The sequence below is a fragment of the Vombatus ursinus genome, unplaced genomic scaffold (genome assembly GCF_900497805.2).
Source record: "Vombatus ursinus unplaced genomic scaffold, bare-nosed wombat genome assembly UNPS02015106.1, whole genome shotgun sequence".
Taxonomy (NCBI): domain Eukaryota; kingdom Metazoa; phylum Chordata; class Mammalia; order Diprotodontia; family Vombatidae; genus Vombatus; species Vombatus ursinus.
The window spans coordinates 1,664,983-1,685,296 of NW_020954884.1; the positions used below are offsets into that span (position 1 = coordinate 1,664,983).

At 38.3% G+C, this 20,314-nt stretch overlaps 1 protein-coding gene across 1 annotated transcript in view; it reads left to right on the plus strand.

Moving 5' to 3' along the window:
* The first annotated feature begins 10,420 nt into the window (after positions 1–10,420).
* Positions 10,421–20,314, plus strand: part of AGXT2 (alanine--glyoxylate aminotransferase 2) — a 55,849-nt gene continuing 45,955 nt past the window's right edge. The window contains exons 1-2 of the mRNA XM_027846264.1: positions 10,421–10,539; positions 18,569–18,654. Of these exons, the coding sequence (XP_027702065.1) occupies positions 10,482–10,539; positions 18,569–18,654 (144 nt within the window). The 5' untranslated portion in view covers positions 10,421–10,481. The remainder of the gene's footprint in view (positions 10,540–18,568; positions 18,655–20,314) is intronic.

Consider the following 20,314-nt stretch of genomic DNA (forward strand, 5'->3'; position numbering starts at 1 on the left):
TTTCATCTATTTTTTCATTCTTTTGTTTTTGTTTGACTGATTCTTGCTCTCTCATAGTCATCAGCTTCCATTTGTTCAATTCTAATATTTAACAAATTGTTTTCTTCTATTAACTTTTTCACCTCCTTCCCCATTTGGCCAATTGTATTTTTTAGGGACTTGTTTTCTTCGGTGTACTTTTTTTCCAGTTGGCCAATTGTATTTTTTAAGGGCTTGTTTTCTACAGTTAATTTTTGCCCTTGCTTTTCCAAGCCATTGACTCTCTCTTCAATACCTCTCATTTCTTTTCCCATTTTTATTCTACCCCTCTCTCATTTGACTTTTAAAATTCTTCTTGAGCTCTTCTAAGAAGGCTTTTTGGGCTTCAGACCAGTTCATATTCCTTTTTGATATTCTCGGTGTGTGTTTGTTGACAATGTTGTCCTCTTCAGAATTTCTGCCTTGATCTTCACTCTTCCCATAATAAGAATCTATCATACGTTTCTTTTTGCTCGTGGTGTTTGCTTATTTCCTGGCCTTTAAAGAGATTGGGCTCTCCTTCTGGGGAGCAGAGGGCACTGACCCAAGCTTCTTGTGTTGGGAACCTAGGGCCTGTTTTATACCCCTGTTTTATAGATGAAAAAACTGAGGTTCAGGATTTGCCTGGTGTTGCACAGCTAGCAAATACCAGAACTAGAATTTAAAACCAAGTCCTCCTGTCTCTAAAACCAATATTCTTTCCACCATATCACATCACTGAATAATGCTCATGGAGAATGTACAGATAAAGCATTATTATCCCCATTTTGCAGGAAAGAAAACTGAGTTCAAGTTACATGCCTACAGACCCTTAGCTAATAACTGACAGAGCTACTCCTGGAACCCAGAGCTTCTGATCCCAAGTCCAGTGACTCTCCCTGTATTAGTCTTTCTGTCCTAGTAAATAAATGACTTTGCTTTTCTATTGTAACTCTTTCCTTCCCCTTTTGAGCCCAGCTGGCAGTCAAAGCTTTTTGATGTCTGAAGTCCCCTTTAGCAAAAGGCACCGGAATCCAAAAAAACCAAACTACCCTTAACTGCAGCGACTGTGACCACTTCCTTGAACAGCTGAGAGGAAGAGGAGAGAATGGAAGGTGGTGAAGGGAAGTGGGGGAGCCTGGGACTTGGAGAGAGATAGGATTAGGGTACCTTATTCTTCTAGCTTTCTTCATTCTTTTTACTGTTTCTAAAGTGAAAAAATGCATCTTCTTGAATTAAAGGGAGAATGTTTTTGGTTTCTCACCAAGAAAGGCAAGAAAATTCAAGTAATCCCCAGGTTCTGAGAAGAACTGATAGAGGAGAGTATTAGTGATTCTGGTATATCAGAAAATAAAAAAAGCTCTAAGTTGGAATCCCAGAGCATTGATTTATTATCCATATGCAAAGAAGTTGACGGTACTGATTACCTATGCATGCTCATGTGGTTAAGAAGCCTTTTCCACCTGATAGCATGTGTACCCCACCTTTGGGGCCCCACCCAAAAGACTTGGCCCTGGAATAATGAGAGGGAAATCTACTGGAGAGCAGTTTTTCCAACAGTCCCTACCTTCCCAGGGACCTCAGAACCAACCTGGAGGCAAATTGCACAACGTGGTAATTACACCGACCTTGAAAAAGGGTTTGTGGATTACAGAAGCAGGAAAGAGGAGCAGGAAAAAGGACAAAGCAGAGGCCAAAACGCAGATGGCAAGGTTCAGCTACCAGGAGCAGTGGTCCTGAGATGAGACAGTGTCTCCAAGCATGAATTTTGCCTTTGATGAAATTGGTACAACTTAACAGAGCCTAGTGGCAATGATGGGATTATAACCTCAGACAAAAACCAGAGATTTGGCCAAGTGGGAAAGTCCAGGATTTTTTCTTTTTGGGGTCTAGATCACAACCTCATCAACAGTGCCCTCAGTTTGCAAGTAAACAAAGAGCAGGCATTTTTTTTTTGCTTTTTTTTTTCCTGGAAAAAGCCATTTAGTGCTCTGGGTTTCAAGGAAGGGAAATTATTTGCTTAGAAAGAGAAAGCCATACCTCTGAGGGAGAGTGAGCATACTGGGAAGCTCCCAGCGTGCACAGGTGGAGGGGAGGAGTTGGGGTGGAAGGAAGGTAATGAGTTGTCAAAGCATGCTTAAGAAGTTTCTCTGGACTAGGAAATAATTTATAGCTCAACCTGCTTTCCCACCAGTGAGACCCAGTGAGTAATACATGTATAGACTATCTTCTGGAAACCTTTATGATACCATAAGAAAAAAAAATTGAGTTTCTGAACATGCCTGATTGGGAACAGTTAGGAGCGTCTTTGGCTGTCTTTGACAATGTAATCATCAACAGATCAAATATTCCATTTGGACTGAAGGAAGAGAAGCATAAAAGTACCACCCCTCCCCCACCCCTTCCCTACTCAGCTGAATTTGGTATAATAAATCTTGGGAAGGTGTTATTAATAGGACTGGCCCTCCTTAATTCAAAACTGATTCAAATTAAAATTCAAACAAATTTAAATATCTCCACTGAGCCTCAGGCCTAGCATAGTTTGGAATGCAAGTGGGATTTGGCCCCTGACCACTGAAGGGTACTTAGGAGCAACTATCCTTAGGAATTATTCTGCAAGAAGAAAGAAAATTATATATGATCTGACTACATCAAAAGTCAAGTTCTCAGATACGTAGAGGTCTTCAGAGCTCACTCTCTCTTTGAACTCTTATCTGTAGGCAAAGTAGCAGGAAGAAACTCTTCACTCTTTCACAACTAGGGAAATAAATTTCAGCATACTCCTTTTTTCCCTCTTCCTGTTCCTTCTGTTCTCTGTTGTTTGGAAAGCTGTGTTCTCATGTCACAGAAAGCCCTACTGGTCCCAAGAGAAGTAACCCAATTCCATTCTATTTGCCAGTATGCTTATGAATTGTAATACTTTAGATTTGTTTGAAAGAATTCTACCTACAATTTACAGAAGTCCATTTTTATGGGTTTACATGTTTGTACCAAGCTAGAATTTCAATGTGCTTGTTATTCCTCTTTAAAAACTCTCTCACTCTTTCATGAGAAAGTGTTTCTGCTTAACCAATGGGGATCAGGCATCCAACCATCCAACTATCCACTGAGTAAAGATCCCAAGTTACTGGCTGTGAAGAGAAGGCTGTCCTGTTCCTTGAGGGAAGTTCTTAATAGTGACAGAAAGATCAGGCCAATTAACATATCAGATAACTGGCGAAGCTGGGGTGGTTAGGAGAATATTAGATTAGCACAGAAGCTGGTTTAGAATCCTGGCTCTACTTACTCCCTATGTGATCTCAGGAAAGCTATCTCTCTGAGCCTCAGTTTCCTCAGGAGTAAAATAAAGGTGGTCACACTGGATAGCCTTGAAGGTTGCTTCCAGCTCTAAATCTATGACTTTATGATCTATGAGCCTATAAAGCTGAAGACCAACCAAACCATGTGTAGTGAGCACCAAATTTAATCCATAACACCCAGAATCACACACATATGACCATAATATTGGTGGAAATTAAAATAATTGTGTCTATATTATAAACAGAAAAGGAACCATAAGGAGATGGAAATAGCACTTCAGTAACTGGGCAAACTGTGGGGCTGGAATTTTTATTAAAACTTTCAGCCTGTCAGAGGCTTATTGGTGATATTTTAATTTGTAGAAATCATGGTCAACAGCTGACTCCTGTAACCTTATTTATTCCAGTGTTGATTCCATTTGGCTTCTGCCCCTGCACAGACTTCCTCAGGACCTCAAAAAGCATGCTTCTTTGTTCATGCCTGAATTCACTAGGTATTGTCTATATGGTAGAATTGCTCAACAAAAACAACTCATCAGCAAGATCCTAAGGCTTGCTCAGGATTGCATTTTACATTTTAATGGACTTGGTCCTGATTCTCAAATTTGACATGTATCAGAACTCTAGATCTTTGCTTTTTATACTGCTCCTTATAATGTGAGCCTTACTTACTTATATTCAAGTGGTTGGTTGATTTGATTTAATATTCCTGATTTCAAAATCTACTAGCTAACCCTGCCCAGTGTTTTATTGATTAATTATCAATAAAAAGTATTTATTTCACAGTAGACCATAATCACCAATTTTGGCCCTGATGAGGAAATATGAAAATGTATCTCCCTCCGTTCTTTGAAGGGAGGAAGGGAGCCAATGGCTGTAATATACTTCATAAAGTATTGAATTTGTTTGATGTGTTAATTAGTTTTACTAAACTGATTTGTTTTTATTTTTATTCTTTGTTATCAGAGATAGATCTCTGGGTAGTTAATTAGCAAACAGAAATGGACCATTTGGAATGCATTCTGTTTTAACTTCTGCTTTAACTAGCACTAGTACAGGCTCTGCAAAATTACTGAAAGAAGATCTGGGGGCAAAGATCAAAGTTCATTTACTGTTCTGACAAATAATGAACTTAGGCAACAAAGCTCTCTTTTTATTTCATCTGAGTTGTTCTTTCACAATGGTCAACTAATTTTTTTCTAAAGCTAAGGCCAAGCTATACTTATCTGACAAATTTCCAGTACATTTATACTGCGACATAAGTTATGCTGTTAAGGAAGGAATGTTGTACTTAGAGGTAGGGATCAAATTTCTGGTTCCTACTCTACCACTTGTTAGCTATGTAACTTTGGACCAATCATAAAATCACAAGAATTTTAGAGTTGAACAGAAACTCAGTGACCCCATAGTCTAATCCATACCCTAAAGCAATCCCTACTATTACATGCCCCTTTTAACCATCTCTATCTCTTGTTAAATCAAAGATTCTCCCCCTCCCCACCGCCACCCACAGTTGTGAAAGGTATCTCCTTGCCCTCTCCTCTAATTTGCTTATGATATGACCTTTTATATTTAGGCTATATAGCCTTTTGGAGCTTATTGTGATACATGATAAGAGATGGTTGCCTAAATCAGATTTCTGCCAGATTCTCTTCCAGTTTTCTGGATTTAATTGTAGTCCTAAATCCTTGGAGCTCCTGGGACTATCAAAAATTATACTAGTATATTCAGTTGCTTCTAGGTCTTGTATCCCTAATCTGTTCCATCAACGAAGTTCAAATTGTTTTTATCCAGTGCCAAATAATTTTTTACTATTACTGACTACTTTAACATAGTTTGAATTCTGGTGATACCATGCCTCCTTCATTTGTGATTTTTCTTATTATTTCCCTCAAGATTCTTAACATTCTATTTTTCTTGATTAATTTTGTTATTTTGTCTACTTCCATATGGTATCCCCTTAGTCATTTCATTGACATAGCAGAAAAACTGTAAATTAATTAAATTCAAGTCATGGACTTCTTTGGCAGTCTGGTAAAGCCTATGGAACCTTTGTCATGAAAAAACTTTTAAATGCATAAAATAAATACATATAATTACAAAGAAGATCAATTATACTAAAATATATCAGAACATTTTTTAAAATAAGTTCATGGTCCCCCAGTTCAGAAACCTTGATTTATGCAGTATTGTTATTTTTATTATTTTGACATGGCCCCAATTGGCTTGCATTCTCATAATTCTCATACATTTGACTCAGTTGTCTATATATTTGAGAAATGAGGCTTTTTATCCAAGACACTTGCTGTAAAGATTGTTTCCCAGCTTTCTGCTTTCCTTCTAATCTTGGGTGCACTGGTTTTTTTTGTACAAAAGCTTTTCAGTTTAAAATGATCAAAATTGTCTGTTCTACATTTCATAATGCTTTCTCTCATTTGATATGAATTCTTCCCTTTCCCATAGATCTGGCAGGTAGACTATTTCTTGCTCTTCTGATTTGATTGCTTCATTGTTGATGGTACCTTTTAACAAGATGTTGTTTCCTTCCTTATCTCTTTTGATTAGGTCTATTTTTGCTTTTATTTTGTCTAAGATCAAGATTGCTACCTCTGCTTTTCTTTTTTGCTTTTTTTTTTTAACTTCAGCTGAAGTATAACAGATTCTGCTCCAGCCCCTTACCCTTACTCCAAGTGTGGCTTTCTGCTTCAGATATGTTTCTTGTAAACAACATATTGTAGGATTCTGTTTTTTGATCCACTCTGATATCTGCTTCCATTTTATGGAAGAGTTCATCCCATTCACATTCACAGTTATGATTACTACTGGTGTATTTCCCTCCATCCTACTCTTGCTCTTGTTTGTTCTCTCTTTCCTTTCACCCTTTCCCACCTCACTAGTATTTTGCTACCATCTCCCCTGATCTGCCCTCCCTTCTGTCAATCCCTACCAACCCCCCTTTACTTAATCTCCTCTCCTCCTACTTCCCTGTTGGGTAAGATAGATTTCTATATTCAACTGATTGTGTATATTATTCCCTCTTTGTGCCAATACTGATGAGAGTAATCGCCCATCCTCCCATTTTCCCCTCCACTGTAATAGGTCCTTCTTGCCTCTTCATTTGAGATAATTTACCCCATTTTACCTCTCCCTTCCTTCTGCACCCATTGTACTTCTCTTTCTCATTCTGTAATTTTTTTACGTTGTTCTCTCAAATTCCCCTTATATCTATACCTTCTGTCTATATATATTCCTTTTAACTGTACAGTTAGTGATAACAATTTTTAAGAGTTACAAGTATCATGTCCCTATGTAGGGATGTAAACAACTTAGCTCTATTGAATCCCTTGTGTTTTCTTTTCCCTTTTTACCTGTTTATGCTTCTCTTGGTCTTGATATTGGAGGTCAAATTTTTGGTTTAGTTCTGGTCTCCTTATGAAGGCTTGAAATCCTTCTATTTGATTGAATGAGAAGTTTTTCCCTTGATGTATTATGCTTAATTTTGCTGAGTAAGTGATTCTCGGTTGTAGTCCTAACTCCTTTGCCTTCCAGAATATCATGCTCCATGACCTCTGATCCTCTAATGTTGCAGCTACCAAGTCCTGTGTGATCCTGACTGTGACTCCCTGATATTTAAATGGTTTCTTTCTGGCCACTTGTAGTATTTTTTCCTTCACCTGATAGTTCTGAAATTTGGTTATAATGTTCCTTGGAGTGTTTATTTTGGTATCTCTTTCCTAAGGTGATCTGTGGACTTTTTCAACACCTATTTTGCCCTCTGGTTCCAGGAAATCAGGGCAGTTTCCCTTGATAATTTCTTGAAAGATGCTGTCCAGGTCCCCCTTTTGATTATGGCTTTCAGGTAATCCAAAGATTCTGACATTGTTTCTCCTGGATCTATTTTCCAGATCAGTTGTTTTTCCCATGGGGTATTTTACATTTTATTCCATTTTTTTCATTCTTTTGAATTTGTTTAATTGATACTTGATGTCTCATAGAGTCATTAGCTTCCACTTGCCCAATTCTAACTTTTGAGGTGCTGTTTTCCCCAATCAGCTTTTGTATTTTCTTTTCCATTTGATGAATTGTACTCTTTAAGGAGTTATTTTCTTCAGTGGACTTCTGTATCTCTTTTTCCATTTGGCCAATTCTAATTTTTAAGCAGTTTTCCAAGCAGTTAACTCTTTTTTTTTTTAATAATTCTCTTGCAACACTCTCATTTATTTTCCCAATTTTTCTTCTACCTCTCTTATATGATTTTTATGCTCCTTTTTGAGTCTTCCATGAGTTCCTTCTGGGTTTGAGACCATTTCCCATTTTTCTTTGGGGTTTTGCCCATAGGTATTTTGACATTGTTGTCCTCTTCTGAGTTTGTGTCTTAGTCTTCCCTGTCACCATAATAACTCTATGGTCAGATTCTTTTTTTGCTGTTTTTTGCTCATCTTTTTTTTTTCTTTTGGCTTTTTCCTTTCTTTTAAATTTGAGCTCTGCTCCCAGAGTGGAAAGATCACTGTCTCCAGTTTCTTGTGCTAGTGGTTGCAGGTGCTGGATGTTTACCTGGTGTTGTGCTAATGTTGCCGAAGCCCCCAAGGGACCCTCATGTCTGGTACTGTGCTGAGGGGGTACTATGGGGGTTGGCTGGTGCTACAGAAGGCTGTAGGGGTCTGGCAGCTCACCTGGTGCTAAGCTGGCACCCTAGTGGTGGTTTCTGGCATGTGCTGAGACCTAGTGGGGTGTTTCTGAGTTTCCCCAGGGCTACACTGAAGCCCTTGGTGGTCTGCCCTCTGGAGGCTGTCTATTTGCTCAGGGGTACACTGAAGGGTGGTGGGCCAGTGCTGGCTGCTTGTTTGCTTAGGCACCGGTAAGGTTAGTGTCTACCTGTTTGTCTGGGGCTGTGCTGCAGTATGTGGTAGTCCTTGGAAGTGGAGTCTGCAGGTTCCCCTGGCTATGCTAAGGCACGTGGGGACTCGTGGTGTTGGTGCTTGCTTGCTCCACCACACTGGGGCTCAGGATCTCCCATGGCTTTGTTGATGGGGCTTGCTGCTGGCTTGTTGTGATGCTTCCCATCTTGGATTGCATTTACCTTTCACCTAAGTGAGATGGACCTTTCTTGCCAATCCTGGACTAAAAGATTGTTTCACTGTCTTTTTGCTGGTTTCTGCTCTTCCAGGATTTGTGTGGGGGCTGTTTTATGGTCATTTGGAGGTGAGTTTGAAAGAGTTACAGCAATTTACTGCTTACTCTGTCATCTTGACTCCTGGAAGTTAATCAAAGAATAGCCTCTTTTACCTAGCCAAAGAAAAAAATCAATCTGGGAGGGGAAGACCCTCAGAGTTTCTAGCCAAATCAGAAACAATTGCTATTTACACTCACTCTAAACTATTAGAACCTAAACAATGACCAAGTGAAGCTTGGGATGCAACCTATTGTTGGCCAATAAATGAGAGGCAGAGTGATTTGGGTTCAAGGCATGCCCTCAAAAAGAAATTTAGTCCATAAAACCCAAGATATCTTTTGAGATTTCAGAGATCAAAATTTATATTCCTTTGGGCAGAGCACCTGCAGATGAGAATATGGTTCCCTGTGTGAACAGAGAAAGAGGAGGGAGAGGAAGAAGAGGGAAGGAAGGAGGGAGAGGTTGGAGGGAAGAAGGAAAGGAAGGAAATGGGGAGGGAGGAAGGAAGGAATGAAAGAAGGAAAGAATGGAGGGATAGAGAGATGGAGGAAAGAGCAGCATTGCCAACTGGAGCTGGCTTGTTGGGTCCCCAGTGGGGCAGCTACTACTACTCACAAATTGTTGTTTGTCCTTCATTCTTGAAGAGGACCAATGGCATCAAGAAGCCTCAATCATTCAATCAACAAGCATTTATTAAGCTTCTTGTCAGCTTAATGTCAGGCACTATGTTAAGTGCTAAGACTACAAAACAAATACTGTCCCTCAAAGAGCTTACATTCAAAAAAGAGATACAGTATTTACATACAAAGGTTTACACAAAGCACATAAGAAGCAGATACAAAGATAATCTTGATGAGGGAGGCAAGAGTGGTTGGAGGAACCATGAAAGGTCTCATGTAGAAGATAAAGTATGAACTGAACCCTGAAGGAAACCAAGGATACCAAGATGCAGAAGTGATGTGGAATTTATACTCCCATCTCTGAATTTGCAGTGGCTCTCTTGATGTCTGAAAGGAAGGAGGAAAAGAAGGAAGGGAGGAAAGGAAGAGAGAAAAAATGAGGGAAGGGAGGAAGGGAGGGAGGAAAAGAAAGGGAGAGAGAGAAGGAAGGGAGAGGAAAGGATGAAGAAAAAAGAAGGAAGGAAGGAGGGAAGGAGAGAAAGAAAGAAGGGAGGGAGAGAGGAAGGAGAATTTATTTCACACCTATTACATGCCACAGTGTGCTAAGTGCTTTACAAATTTTATCTCAAAAGCCCACCTCTTCCCCTTTGACATTTCCATAAAGTTTACCTTCAATACTGTTGCAGATTATTTTCATCAAAAATTTATCGATAGTATGGTTTTACATATATATGTATTTGTGTCTAATGGTAGCCATCTCTAGCATGGGAGGAGAGGGAGGAAAAAAAGAAATTTACATAATAATCTTATTATATGTTTAAAAGAAAAAGCAAGTTGTACATAATAGATTTGCAGTTTTGTGTGTAACCCTTTTTTTCTATTCTACTTTCTTATGGAAATGCTTGTTTTATTTCTTGAGTTCAGAATTTAAATTTTAAAAAGAATTGTGGAGATGAGAAAATTGGCGTATGAGTTAGTAGTTTATGGTCCTCTCAATCACATCTTTTTTTTTTTCTGATGATGCCATCTGTGATTTTTCCCAATCATTTGATGTAGAATTCTGTTCTACTGTCATTCTTTTGCCTTCCAGCACTGGGAAAGCCCAGACCCAGAAAAGACCCAGAAGAGAATTCTGACTACAGAGCAGAACCCAAATGACCCCGGTTTTTCCTTTTTTCTCTCCCAAAGAGCTCCTTGTCCAGCCTCTCTGGGGGCTCCCATCCCAGAGATGGCACTGTGCCAAGCTCCTCCTCCCACCCTCCTTCCTTCTCTCCCTCGTCCTCTCCCCTCTTCTATCTAATCCTAAATCTCAAAGTTCAACTACTCTGAAAGTGACCGGATGCCTCCTGCTGTACTGCTCTCTGGCGGGAGTTGTCTGGGAATCTGATAATCATGGCTTTCCTAAAGGTTTCCTCTCTCCAGATGTCTAAGAGGTGCCTCCTACAATGTGGTAAGTAGGAAGGGGGGAGGTGTAGGGCTCATGGGAGATTCGATGCAAAGAGGGAAGGTAGAAAGAGGAAGGAGAGAGGAGTTCCTCAACCTTCTTCCTAAGTGACTATCACAGGAGAGGGGAAGAGGAATGAATTTCTTGTTGAGTAGTATTAATGGAATTCCCCAATCCTATAGGTCAGAAATATAGGAACATAAGACACTACGTATAAATAGGAGATAGAAGGGGGTCTAAAGATGATCAAACTTATCCTCCTCATTCTAAAATTGAGTAAACAGGTCCAAAGAGCTGAGCTGACTTTCCTAAAGTCATATAACCAGTAATGGGTCAAATCAGAGCTGGAATCCAGGTCTTCCTAAATCTAGTAGGGAGCTGGCTGCTCTTTTCCATAATCCCTTGTGAATGAGCCATCCATCAATGACATTTGTATATCCCTTAGCCTATAACGAATAAACTCAAGCTCATTTTTACACTTTCATGTGGTGATAGGAGTCAAAGCTGGAGGGATCTTAGAGATTATCTAGTCTAAGTCCTTCATTTTACAAAGGAAGGTCACATAGGTAAGTAGGCAGCAGCGCAATAATTTAAACCCAAGTCTTTTACCTCTAAATGCAGGGCTTTTCCAATGATTCTCTGATGGAGATACTATTTTTTGTTTACCCAAAGTCTTATCATCCCTGTGGATGGAGGAGAATGCTAACAGTGCCCCTCTCTGAATGAGGAGGCAAAGGGAATATAAATTGCCCCCTCACTCTTACCTGGAAATATCTGGAAGCTGGGGAAATGGGGTGCAGGTAGCAGCAGCTATCTTGGATATCTACCTGCAAAGACCAGCAGCTCACAATGAGCTAGTTGAGGACACCTGGTTTATCCTCACTAGTGAGAGACTCAGAAATTATGAAGCCAGAACACTTGGTTATATGAATATGTGCTGAAGGATTCATTTGGTCATTAAAATATCTTTCTGGGATTTTATCTCACCTTTTTCTTTCCATGCATACCTCTATGGAGCTATATATGTACATAAATATATGTACACATACATGAATCCACACATATGCACACATACCCTGTAAGCATACAAACACATATACAGAATTACAGAATCTCAGAATAGGGAAGAAACCCAGAGGCCATTTCCTCCAACCTATCTCTAAAATATCCCCAGCAAGTTGTCATCTGGACGTCTATTGAAAACCTTCAGCAGGAAAGAACCCACAATTTCCTGAAACAGCTCGTTCCACTTTAAGAAAGCTCTCTAAATATAAAATATACAAAATGTTTTATAAATATAATAGGAGTATATGTATGCACACTATACATATAGAGGCCGCTAGGGGGCACTGTGAACAGAGTGCTGGACCTAAGAAAGACCTAAGTTCAAATCTGGCCTCAGACACTTACATACTGGCTATATGACCTTAGACAAATCTCTCTCTGTCTCAGTTTTGTCAACTGTAAAATGAGAATAATAATAGAATCCACTCTCTAGAGTTGTTATGAGTATCAAATAAATTAATATACATAACGTGCTTTGTTTGCACAGTGCCTGGCATATATAGTAGGCACTATAAAAATGCTAGCTATCATCCTCATCATTACATACATGTATATAGATGAGGCAGTTAGGTGGCACGGTAGATAAAGTGCCAGGTCTGGAGTCAGGAAGACTCATTTTCCTAAATTCAAATCTGGCCTCAGACACTTATTAGCTGTGTGACCCTGAGCAAGACCCTGTTTGCCTCAGTTTCCTCATTTGTCAAATGAGCTGGAGAAGAAAATGACAAATCACTCCAGTATCTTTGTCGAGAAAACCCTAGACAGGGTCACAAAGAGTAGGACACAACTGAAAACGACGAACAACAAATATAAAGAATGTCCCAAGGGACTTGGTGCAGTTTTAAGCTATTAAAGCTTAAAATTGTATTACCTATCTATCTACACATATATCTCTGCGTGTGTGTGTGTGTGTGTATGTGTGTGTGTACAAAGTATACAGAAGGTAAATATAAAGTACTTTCAGGGGAATCACTAGAAGTTGAGGTGGATCAGGAAAGGGAGTTCATATAGGAGGTAACTCTGAAGGAAATGGAGAATTCTAAGGAGGGAGGGGGTGCATTCCAGGTGTGAGGAACAGCCACCACAGCGTTAAATGTCAAATAAAAGCATTTGTATTTTATCCCAGAAGTAATAGGGAGCAACTAAAGCAGGGCTACTTAATCAGGAGTTCATTGATAGATTCCAGAGGGTCCTTGAATGGAGTGGGGGGGAACCTGTATTTCCACTAACTTCTAAAATTTAGTATTTCCTTAAATCATGAATGTTTTTTACAGGGGCCCCAAAGTTTCACCAGACTGCAAAAGTGGGTGCAGGACACCAAATAAATTACGAAATCTTGCTCTAAAAAGTTTCTCAGTAACAGAATGCCCGGGTCAGACCTGTGTTTTAGAATGTTACTATGGCAACTGTGAGGAGAATGTTCTAGAGAGAGGAGAGGCTTGAGGTGGTTTGTTGGCTTGTATCTGTATGTGTATAAAGTGTATATTGGTGTATAAATATGTAAACCTACATGTGTGTGCATGTATTTAATTTAATCTGTTGAAATTGTATACATAAAATAAACCAGGGTTATGGAACTTTTATAGAAGTTAAGTATTACCATTAAAGAGTTGAAGGAATATAAATCATTCTCTGTAAGTCCTCCCAAACTAGTCAATGATTGATAGCCTCTATACCACACTAGATAAAAGGAGAATTTTCACCAAAGATTCCCTTTTTATATCATGTGCCTTCCTCTCCACAAACAATAATAATAATAATAATTTAGCAGACATTACACAAGGAAACAGAGGGTTGGGAGGGCTATATGTAAGTGAAATTAAGCCAGAATTATTTCACAATGAGATAAATAACTAAAAACTATGTATATTTCCCTAAGAACTCCACTACTCATTTGAAAAACTTCAAACTAGATTGAGAATCAGCTAGATCCAGACTAGCAGGCAATGAGCCTCTCAAGGAATATTTTGTTCTCTTCTGGTATGATTCACAGGCTGCCACTTATATTGCCATCAAAAGGTCGATGGAAAAGATGGCAAAAGACCTTTATCTTTAAATAGAGCCTTCACCAAAAGAAGAATCATGAACTTGATGCACCTACTTGGAAACTGTGAGAAATTAAGGTCAAATTCATAGTTAGGAAATAATGAGTATAATCAAAGGTGATCTGATAGAGAAAATGTTAATAATGCTGATTAAACCTAAAGGTGTGTCATGCATACTTTTTTTTTTTGAAAATATTTACCAGCACACCCCTGGAAGTCAGGGTATTTGAGGGAAAATTAACATATATGTTGAAGTTCCATAGAATGAGGACAGGAGTTTGGGTGGAGAGAGAAATTACAAGCTGCTCACTGAACTCATTGAAAAGGAAAAGAGAATGTTCTGTCAGATTAGTAGATAACAGTGACCAGACTCTGGATTGGGTGATAAATTTGGATAGAGTAAACTTTAAAGGAAACATTGCAAAAGGAAATGAACAGGACTCAATATTTAATAGGAGTAGGAGAGTGGGCCATCATCAATTGGGAAATTACACAGTACTGTCACCAACTTGAAGGCTTTCCTTGGAATAAAAACCCATTTTTTAATGTTCTTCTCATGATAATAATATGTTACTATGAATAATGGAATATGACAGTCTCTGAAGAACCAGATGGGATGCTTTTAGAGAAAGAGGAAAATAAGATTTTACTTAGAGAAACCTAGAGAGTCAACTAAAAAAGAAATTGGCTATGCCTTAGATAAATTGCTGGTTTCTAAGTCTCTTTTATCTCACTTCAATTGGAGTTCTCAATTTGACTTGACTTATTTTGAAAAATAAAAATTTGCCGTTCTATGACATATGACCTATGACATATGACTCTCAATCCGATGGGCAAATAGAGCAGACTAATTATTAGTGATGCTTTGACAGAGAAGATAAACTTTTAGGGGTCCATAAAAGCCATTCCCAAGTGTTTGAAAGTCTTACATAGAAGAGAGATTTGACATCTTTTATTTGAACTCCCAGGGCAAAAATAAGAACAATTCATGGAAGTTGTAGAGAGGAGGATCTTAATCCAACAAAAAGAAATTTTCCTAACAAAAAAAGCCATTGAAAAGTGAAATGGGCTGCCTCTAAATGCTGTGACTTCTCCATTATTAGAGTTCTGCTAGGGGAAATTGGAGGACCATCTGTCAGAAATGTCATAAGGGAGATTCCTGTTTATGGATTAAAATGAATAACCTCTGACTTCCTATCCCACTCTAATAATCTGTAATTCTTATTTTATTTAAGGATCACATAAACTGCACATCACTAAGATAGCTGGCTAACTCCTCTGCCCACCAATGAGCTCCACAACAATAACTCATCTATCCAAAGCTCATCCTTCCCCCATATTTACACTTTACATCACAGTTCTAGCTATCAACAGAGGTGGGGATTGCCCAAGGCACTTTGAAACACACATTTTACAATCAGGCATTGCTAAATATAAACAGGTTGCTGGCTAACATTCCCTCAATCCTATCCCCCTGAATGCTATTAAGTGTTGGAGATCAAGTCTGACTGTTCAAATAAAATCACATAGATACCCGTCAGGAACCTGACTGACCAGGTAATAAATACATTTTCACCTAAGCGACTTCATGGCCTACTGACCAATATCATCTGTCTTTCTATAAATCTATCCCATTGTCCACCAATCTTTGTTTCAATGGGACAATCTTTAACCCAAGTTGCATTTACTAAATCTTTGCATGCCTTAATAATGGGTAGATTTGAGGAGTGTGAAATCTGAAAGGTCTTATCATTGTAGAAGGCAGTGATACCTTCAGTACTGATAGACCTGGAGAACTATAAACCTGAGTAAATAACATGGGAATCCACATAATCTGCTCACTCTAGATCTGATAGAAGTCTTCCCTCACGTATACACCACCAAGCCATTATGCCAAGTCTTAGGGAAGCAGTCTAGGAGAACACAGAAACCTAAAGTTATGCTACTGAATCTATATGCTCTTTCTGAAGAAGGAAAATCTTGGCTGTATATTTTGCTTGAAATCCCTAGTTTTCTATAAGGCTAAAACTACCTTTGGGGGAATGAACTGTTTTCTAGGCCATTAGTACAACTGTTCCTCACTCCAGAAAAGGATTTGGATAATAGTCAGACCAGATGACCAGATGACCTCTGAGGATCCTTCAAAACTATGAATACTGTGAACAGATAATTCAAATGGTCATCCAGGTAATTCTGACTCAAAAATGCATTTTTCAGGAACACAGTTAATGGAGGCCAGGATATTCAATATTCAATTCCCTAAGCATTTATAAATGGACTTCTATATGTTTCCAAAATTTTGCTAGATGTTGAGAATACAAATATAAAAATGAAATTGTTTCTTCTCTCTAGGAGCTAACAATCCATTGAAAGAAACAACATGTATATTGATAAGTAATTCAAAATCTGTATAAAATAAATACAAAGTGATTGGTAAGGTATGGTATTGGTGTTTGTTGGGGCTTTGTTTTTTGTTTTTTGGGTTTTTTTTTTCATTTTTAATAGGAGAGAGAAGAGAGAGGAGAGAAGTGAGAGCCCAGGGACAGAATGACCATGTCAGATTGAGGTGTAGGTTTAATTTACCTGAAAAAATTTTTTGATCCTTTAATTTGCTTTTTCTAGTATAGATCTGGCCTTACTCTTGGTATTCACTTTGTCTCTAATATCAGAGACTTTCCTTTTAAAAGTTTTATTTTTTCACATCTTGATGTTCCTCTGACTTTAGATTCAATGGAATTTGTAACTCCATGAACAGCCCTTGTTTAGAAAGGGAAGTGAATGATACTGAAAGAGTCAGGAGATATGGGATTCTTAGAAGCACTATAAGATTTTATCATCTTATGTGAGAAACTAATAAAGACATGAAGAGCATCTCTTGAAGAGTAAAATTCTCAGGAAGCTTTAGATACCTCTTTTCCTCCCCTCTTATCCAAATTTGATCAAAAGCCACTTGTTTTCAATGTACTAAAAACAAACTAATGACATTAGTGATTTTCTGAAACAGAAAAATGGGATGTCTTGAAAGGAAAATCTGTCCAAAGGAGACTCTTTTAAATTTAGTTAAAAAATAGTTGTCTATTGTGTCTTCTTAGGAAAATGACTCAGTAATCATCCTGTCCATCACCTTTGTATCCACAATAAGAAAAAAGCTATTGTTTCATCTGTTCATTTAGTTGAATAGCAACCTGTTTATATTTAGCAATGCCTGATTGTAAAATGTGTGTTTCAAAGTGCCTCGGGCAATCCCCATCTTTGTTGATAGCTAGAACTGTAGTGTAAAGCGTAAATATGGGGGAAGGATGAGCTTTGGATAGATGAGTTATTGTTGTGGAGCTCATTGGTGGGCAGAGGAGTTAGCCAGCTATCTTAGTGATGTGCAGTTTATGTGATCCTTAATTCTTAATCTCTCCTAATCTGTAAAATGAAGGGGTTGGACTAGGTATCTTTTAGCATTGATTTGTGATTTTCCTTTACTGCTAAAGAAAAAATAGAAACATGTAAGAAAATAGAGAGAGAGTGGAAGGGAAGAAATGAGGTAATAACAATGTAAAGTAATGGGGAAAATCTTAGTTTGGGAGTCAAAAGACATGTTCTAGATTAAGCTTTATTACTAACAAGTTATGTGAGTTTGGCAAATACTTTCTCTAGGGATTCAGTTTCTTCATTTGTAAAAATAAGGGGTATGACTGGATAATCCCTAAAGCCCCTCCCAGATCTAAAATTATAATCTTAAGGGCTTATCAAGGAACCAAACTATATCAGGGATTCTTAATCTTTTTATGTTATGAACTCCTTTGGAAATCTGGTAAAGTCTATGAACCTTTTTGAGATAATGTTTTTAAAAACCCAAAATAAAATACACAGGATTATAAAGGAAACCAATAATATTGAAATAAATTTATAAAAAAAAAAGTTTTTCAACAGATTCATGGACCCCAGATTAATAAACCCTGCATTTGATGGTACTAGATGGTATGCTAGATGATATCTCATTTTAACATTCAGTGATTCCTTTCTCTCACTGACATCCAATAGAGATCATGGCACATCTATTAATATCCTTAATTTTTTGTGCATTGGGAAAGGGTACCTTTTAATTCTGTTTAAATGCTTTTTTAATGTTTCATCCCATCTGCATACGGTCTAGAGGCCAAAATAGTCAACTCAAAGAATTATAGATTTAGAAGGATCCTCAGAAGTTCTCTAGTCCTTTCTGATAATGCACAACTGTCAGAAACTTCATAACCAGATGTAGAAGTAAGGAGCCATATAGAAAACAGGAGCCATCAGAAAGCTTTTCAGGTTATTGATTTCCAGCGCAGTGCACCTTTAAAAGACTTGCTCTCTTTACCTGGGAGGAATCCCAGGTGAGGGAAATTATATTATCTAGATGCTGACCCTCTCCCATTTTACCAGTGTAGCTTCCCTCCAGCAAAATTGGAGCTACATCACAGCACCCTGGACAGCACCTCCCTCCCACTCACTCCTGAACCCAGATTGCCTTTGTTATGAAAGGAACCTTGTTTCTGGATGATTTTTTTAGACCCAGATATGATTATATTTCAAAGCCTGGTTAATTTTAAACTAGTTATTTACTTTGAAGCTTTGGAGAATGCACTGGTGTCTTTGGTGTCGGTTCTTTCCTCAATAGCACAGATCTCAAGCCCTCCTGGTGGAAGCAGTGTATCATTGTGTAAAGAGTACTGACTTTTGGACTCAGAAAACCTGGATTTGAAACCCAGTTCATCTACCTACTATTTGTAGGAACCTAGACAAAGCACTTAGTCTCTCTATAATTCACTTTCCTCATCTGTAAGTCAACTATAAGAGATTTTCATAATTGGATACTGTCTGGTCTTAGAGAAGGACTGTGATAGTTAGAGAACAATCCTAATATGCTGTGGGTTGTTTTTTGTTTTTGGTAGGTGCCTTCTGGAAGCCTGGATCTAAACTCAGCTTTCATACATCACCTAAAATGCCTCCATGTGACTTCACACCTGAAAAATGTGAGGTAGGACTCAGTGTTTTAGAGGTAGCCAAAGGAGGTCTTCCCCACAAAATTCACATAGCAGAAAATGTTTGTGTAGTGCAGAAAGTATTTGTGTAGTCAAGAGACCTGACTCTAGAATCTCAGGAGACTCAACTCTACCTCTGACTAGCTGCATGACCTTGGTAAATCTCTTTGTCTGTACTACTCTGGGATTTCTCATGCTTCTCCACCATACCCCCGTATGGGTGTCTTCTTTCCATTCCCACCACTTTGTGTGTTGCCTTCCCTCATTAGATTATAAGCTACTTAAGGGTAGGGACTGTCTTTTTTTATTCGTATCCTCAATGCTTAGCACAATGCCTGGCATATAGTAGGCACTTAATAATATTCTCTGTTTCCAATTCAACCTACAAGCATCCTTGCATACTGCTAAAGGTAGTCCGTCTCATAGAGATATTAGTGAAGTGCGATTCAGAAAGATTAAGTGACTTTCCCAGGGTCTCACAGCCAGTATGTTTCAGTCAAGATTTGAACCCAGGTCCTCCTGGCTCTTAAGACCAGCACTATTCACTACACTACACTCCCCCATTACATTATATATTTTATTTCCAAAATTCATCTTTTTTTGGCAGTATTGTTTTGAGGATGTTTTATTCAATGGAAGGGCATCAAGCAGAATAGAAAAAAATCATCCTCAATAGCCAGATGTTTCCTAATGAGCAACATAGTGTGTGCTATTTGTTTCCAGGACAGTTGAGGTCCTTTTTCTGACCAAAAGATGTGGTTTATGACCTATGACAGATCAGGCACCCAGTTCCTTAAAACTACTATCAGTCCTGAGGGAAAGAAGGAAATATCAGAAATTAACTTGAATTATTTACATATGTCAATTATAACATCAAGGGTTCATAAAACTTGTAATCTAATGTTTATTGAAATAATTTTCAGGTAATGGGGAAGATTTAAGTCTAATCACCATTTCAGCAGAAAAGAGAGAAATTAAATTTTAGCAACAAAACAGAGAATCTTCCACCCTGAATCCATTTGTTCTCCAAAGATCTCAGAAAAACACTGAAAAAAAAAGCTAAAAGCATAATTTTAACCTAGGCTGCTTTTCCCCCTTCCCCAGTTGATAAGGCTTTAGTCTGTCAGTTGCAGTTGATGCCATGTAATTCCTCTAGAAGCCCATGCTTGCATGATCTAATTCAGGAACTCTTGACCTCTTGAGACCTCTTGAATTTTCATAGAAAGACCATTTTGTCTTACCTGTGCTCATAAAAAGAAACAGACAAATAGCAACCAGGAATTTGAGGTCCATGAACTTCTCTCTGCACAAGCAGCTAGCCATGTGCTTCTCCTGCCAGTTGTCATTTTTGGAGGGTGGGGAGGAAGGGTACTTCACTCCCTATCCCTTGTTTGCTCTTTGATCTGGAAGTACATAAGAGTACATGCAAAAGATTGAATTGGCATTTCAGTCAATCATTCATCTCTACGTATCATGAGAAAAATATGGCTCTTCTGGCAAAAGCAGCAACACCAATTCTCAGGCACCAATAATCTTGAAAATATATCTTGACCCTGGTTACTAATCAGGAACATGACTCAATTGGTTATCTTTTTAAAAAAGATGGACCTTAAAGAAAGAGGGAGCATCTAATACAGAATAAAATTTCTAGGGTAA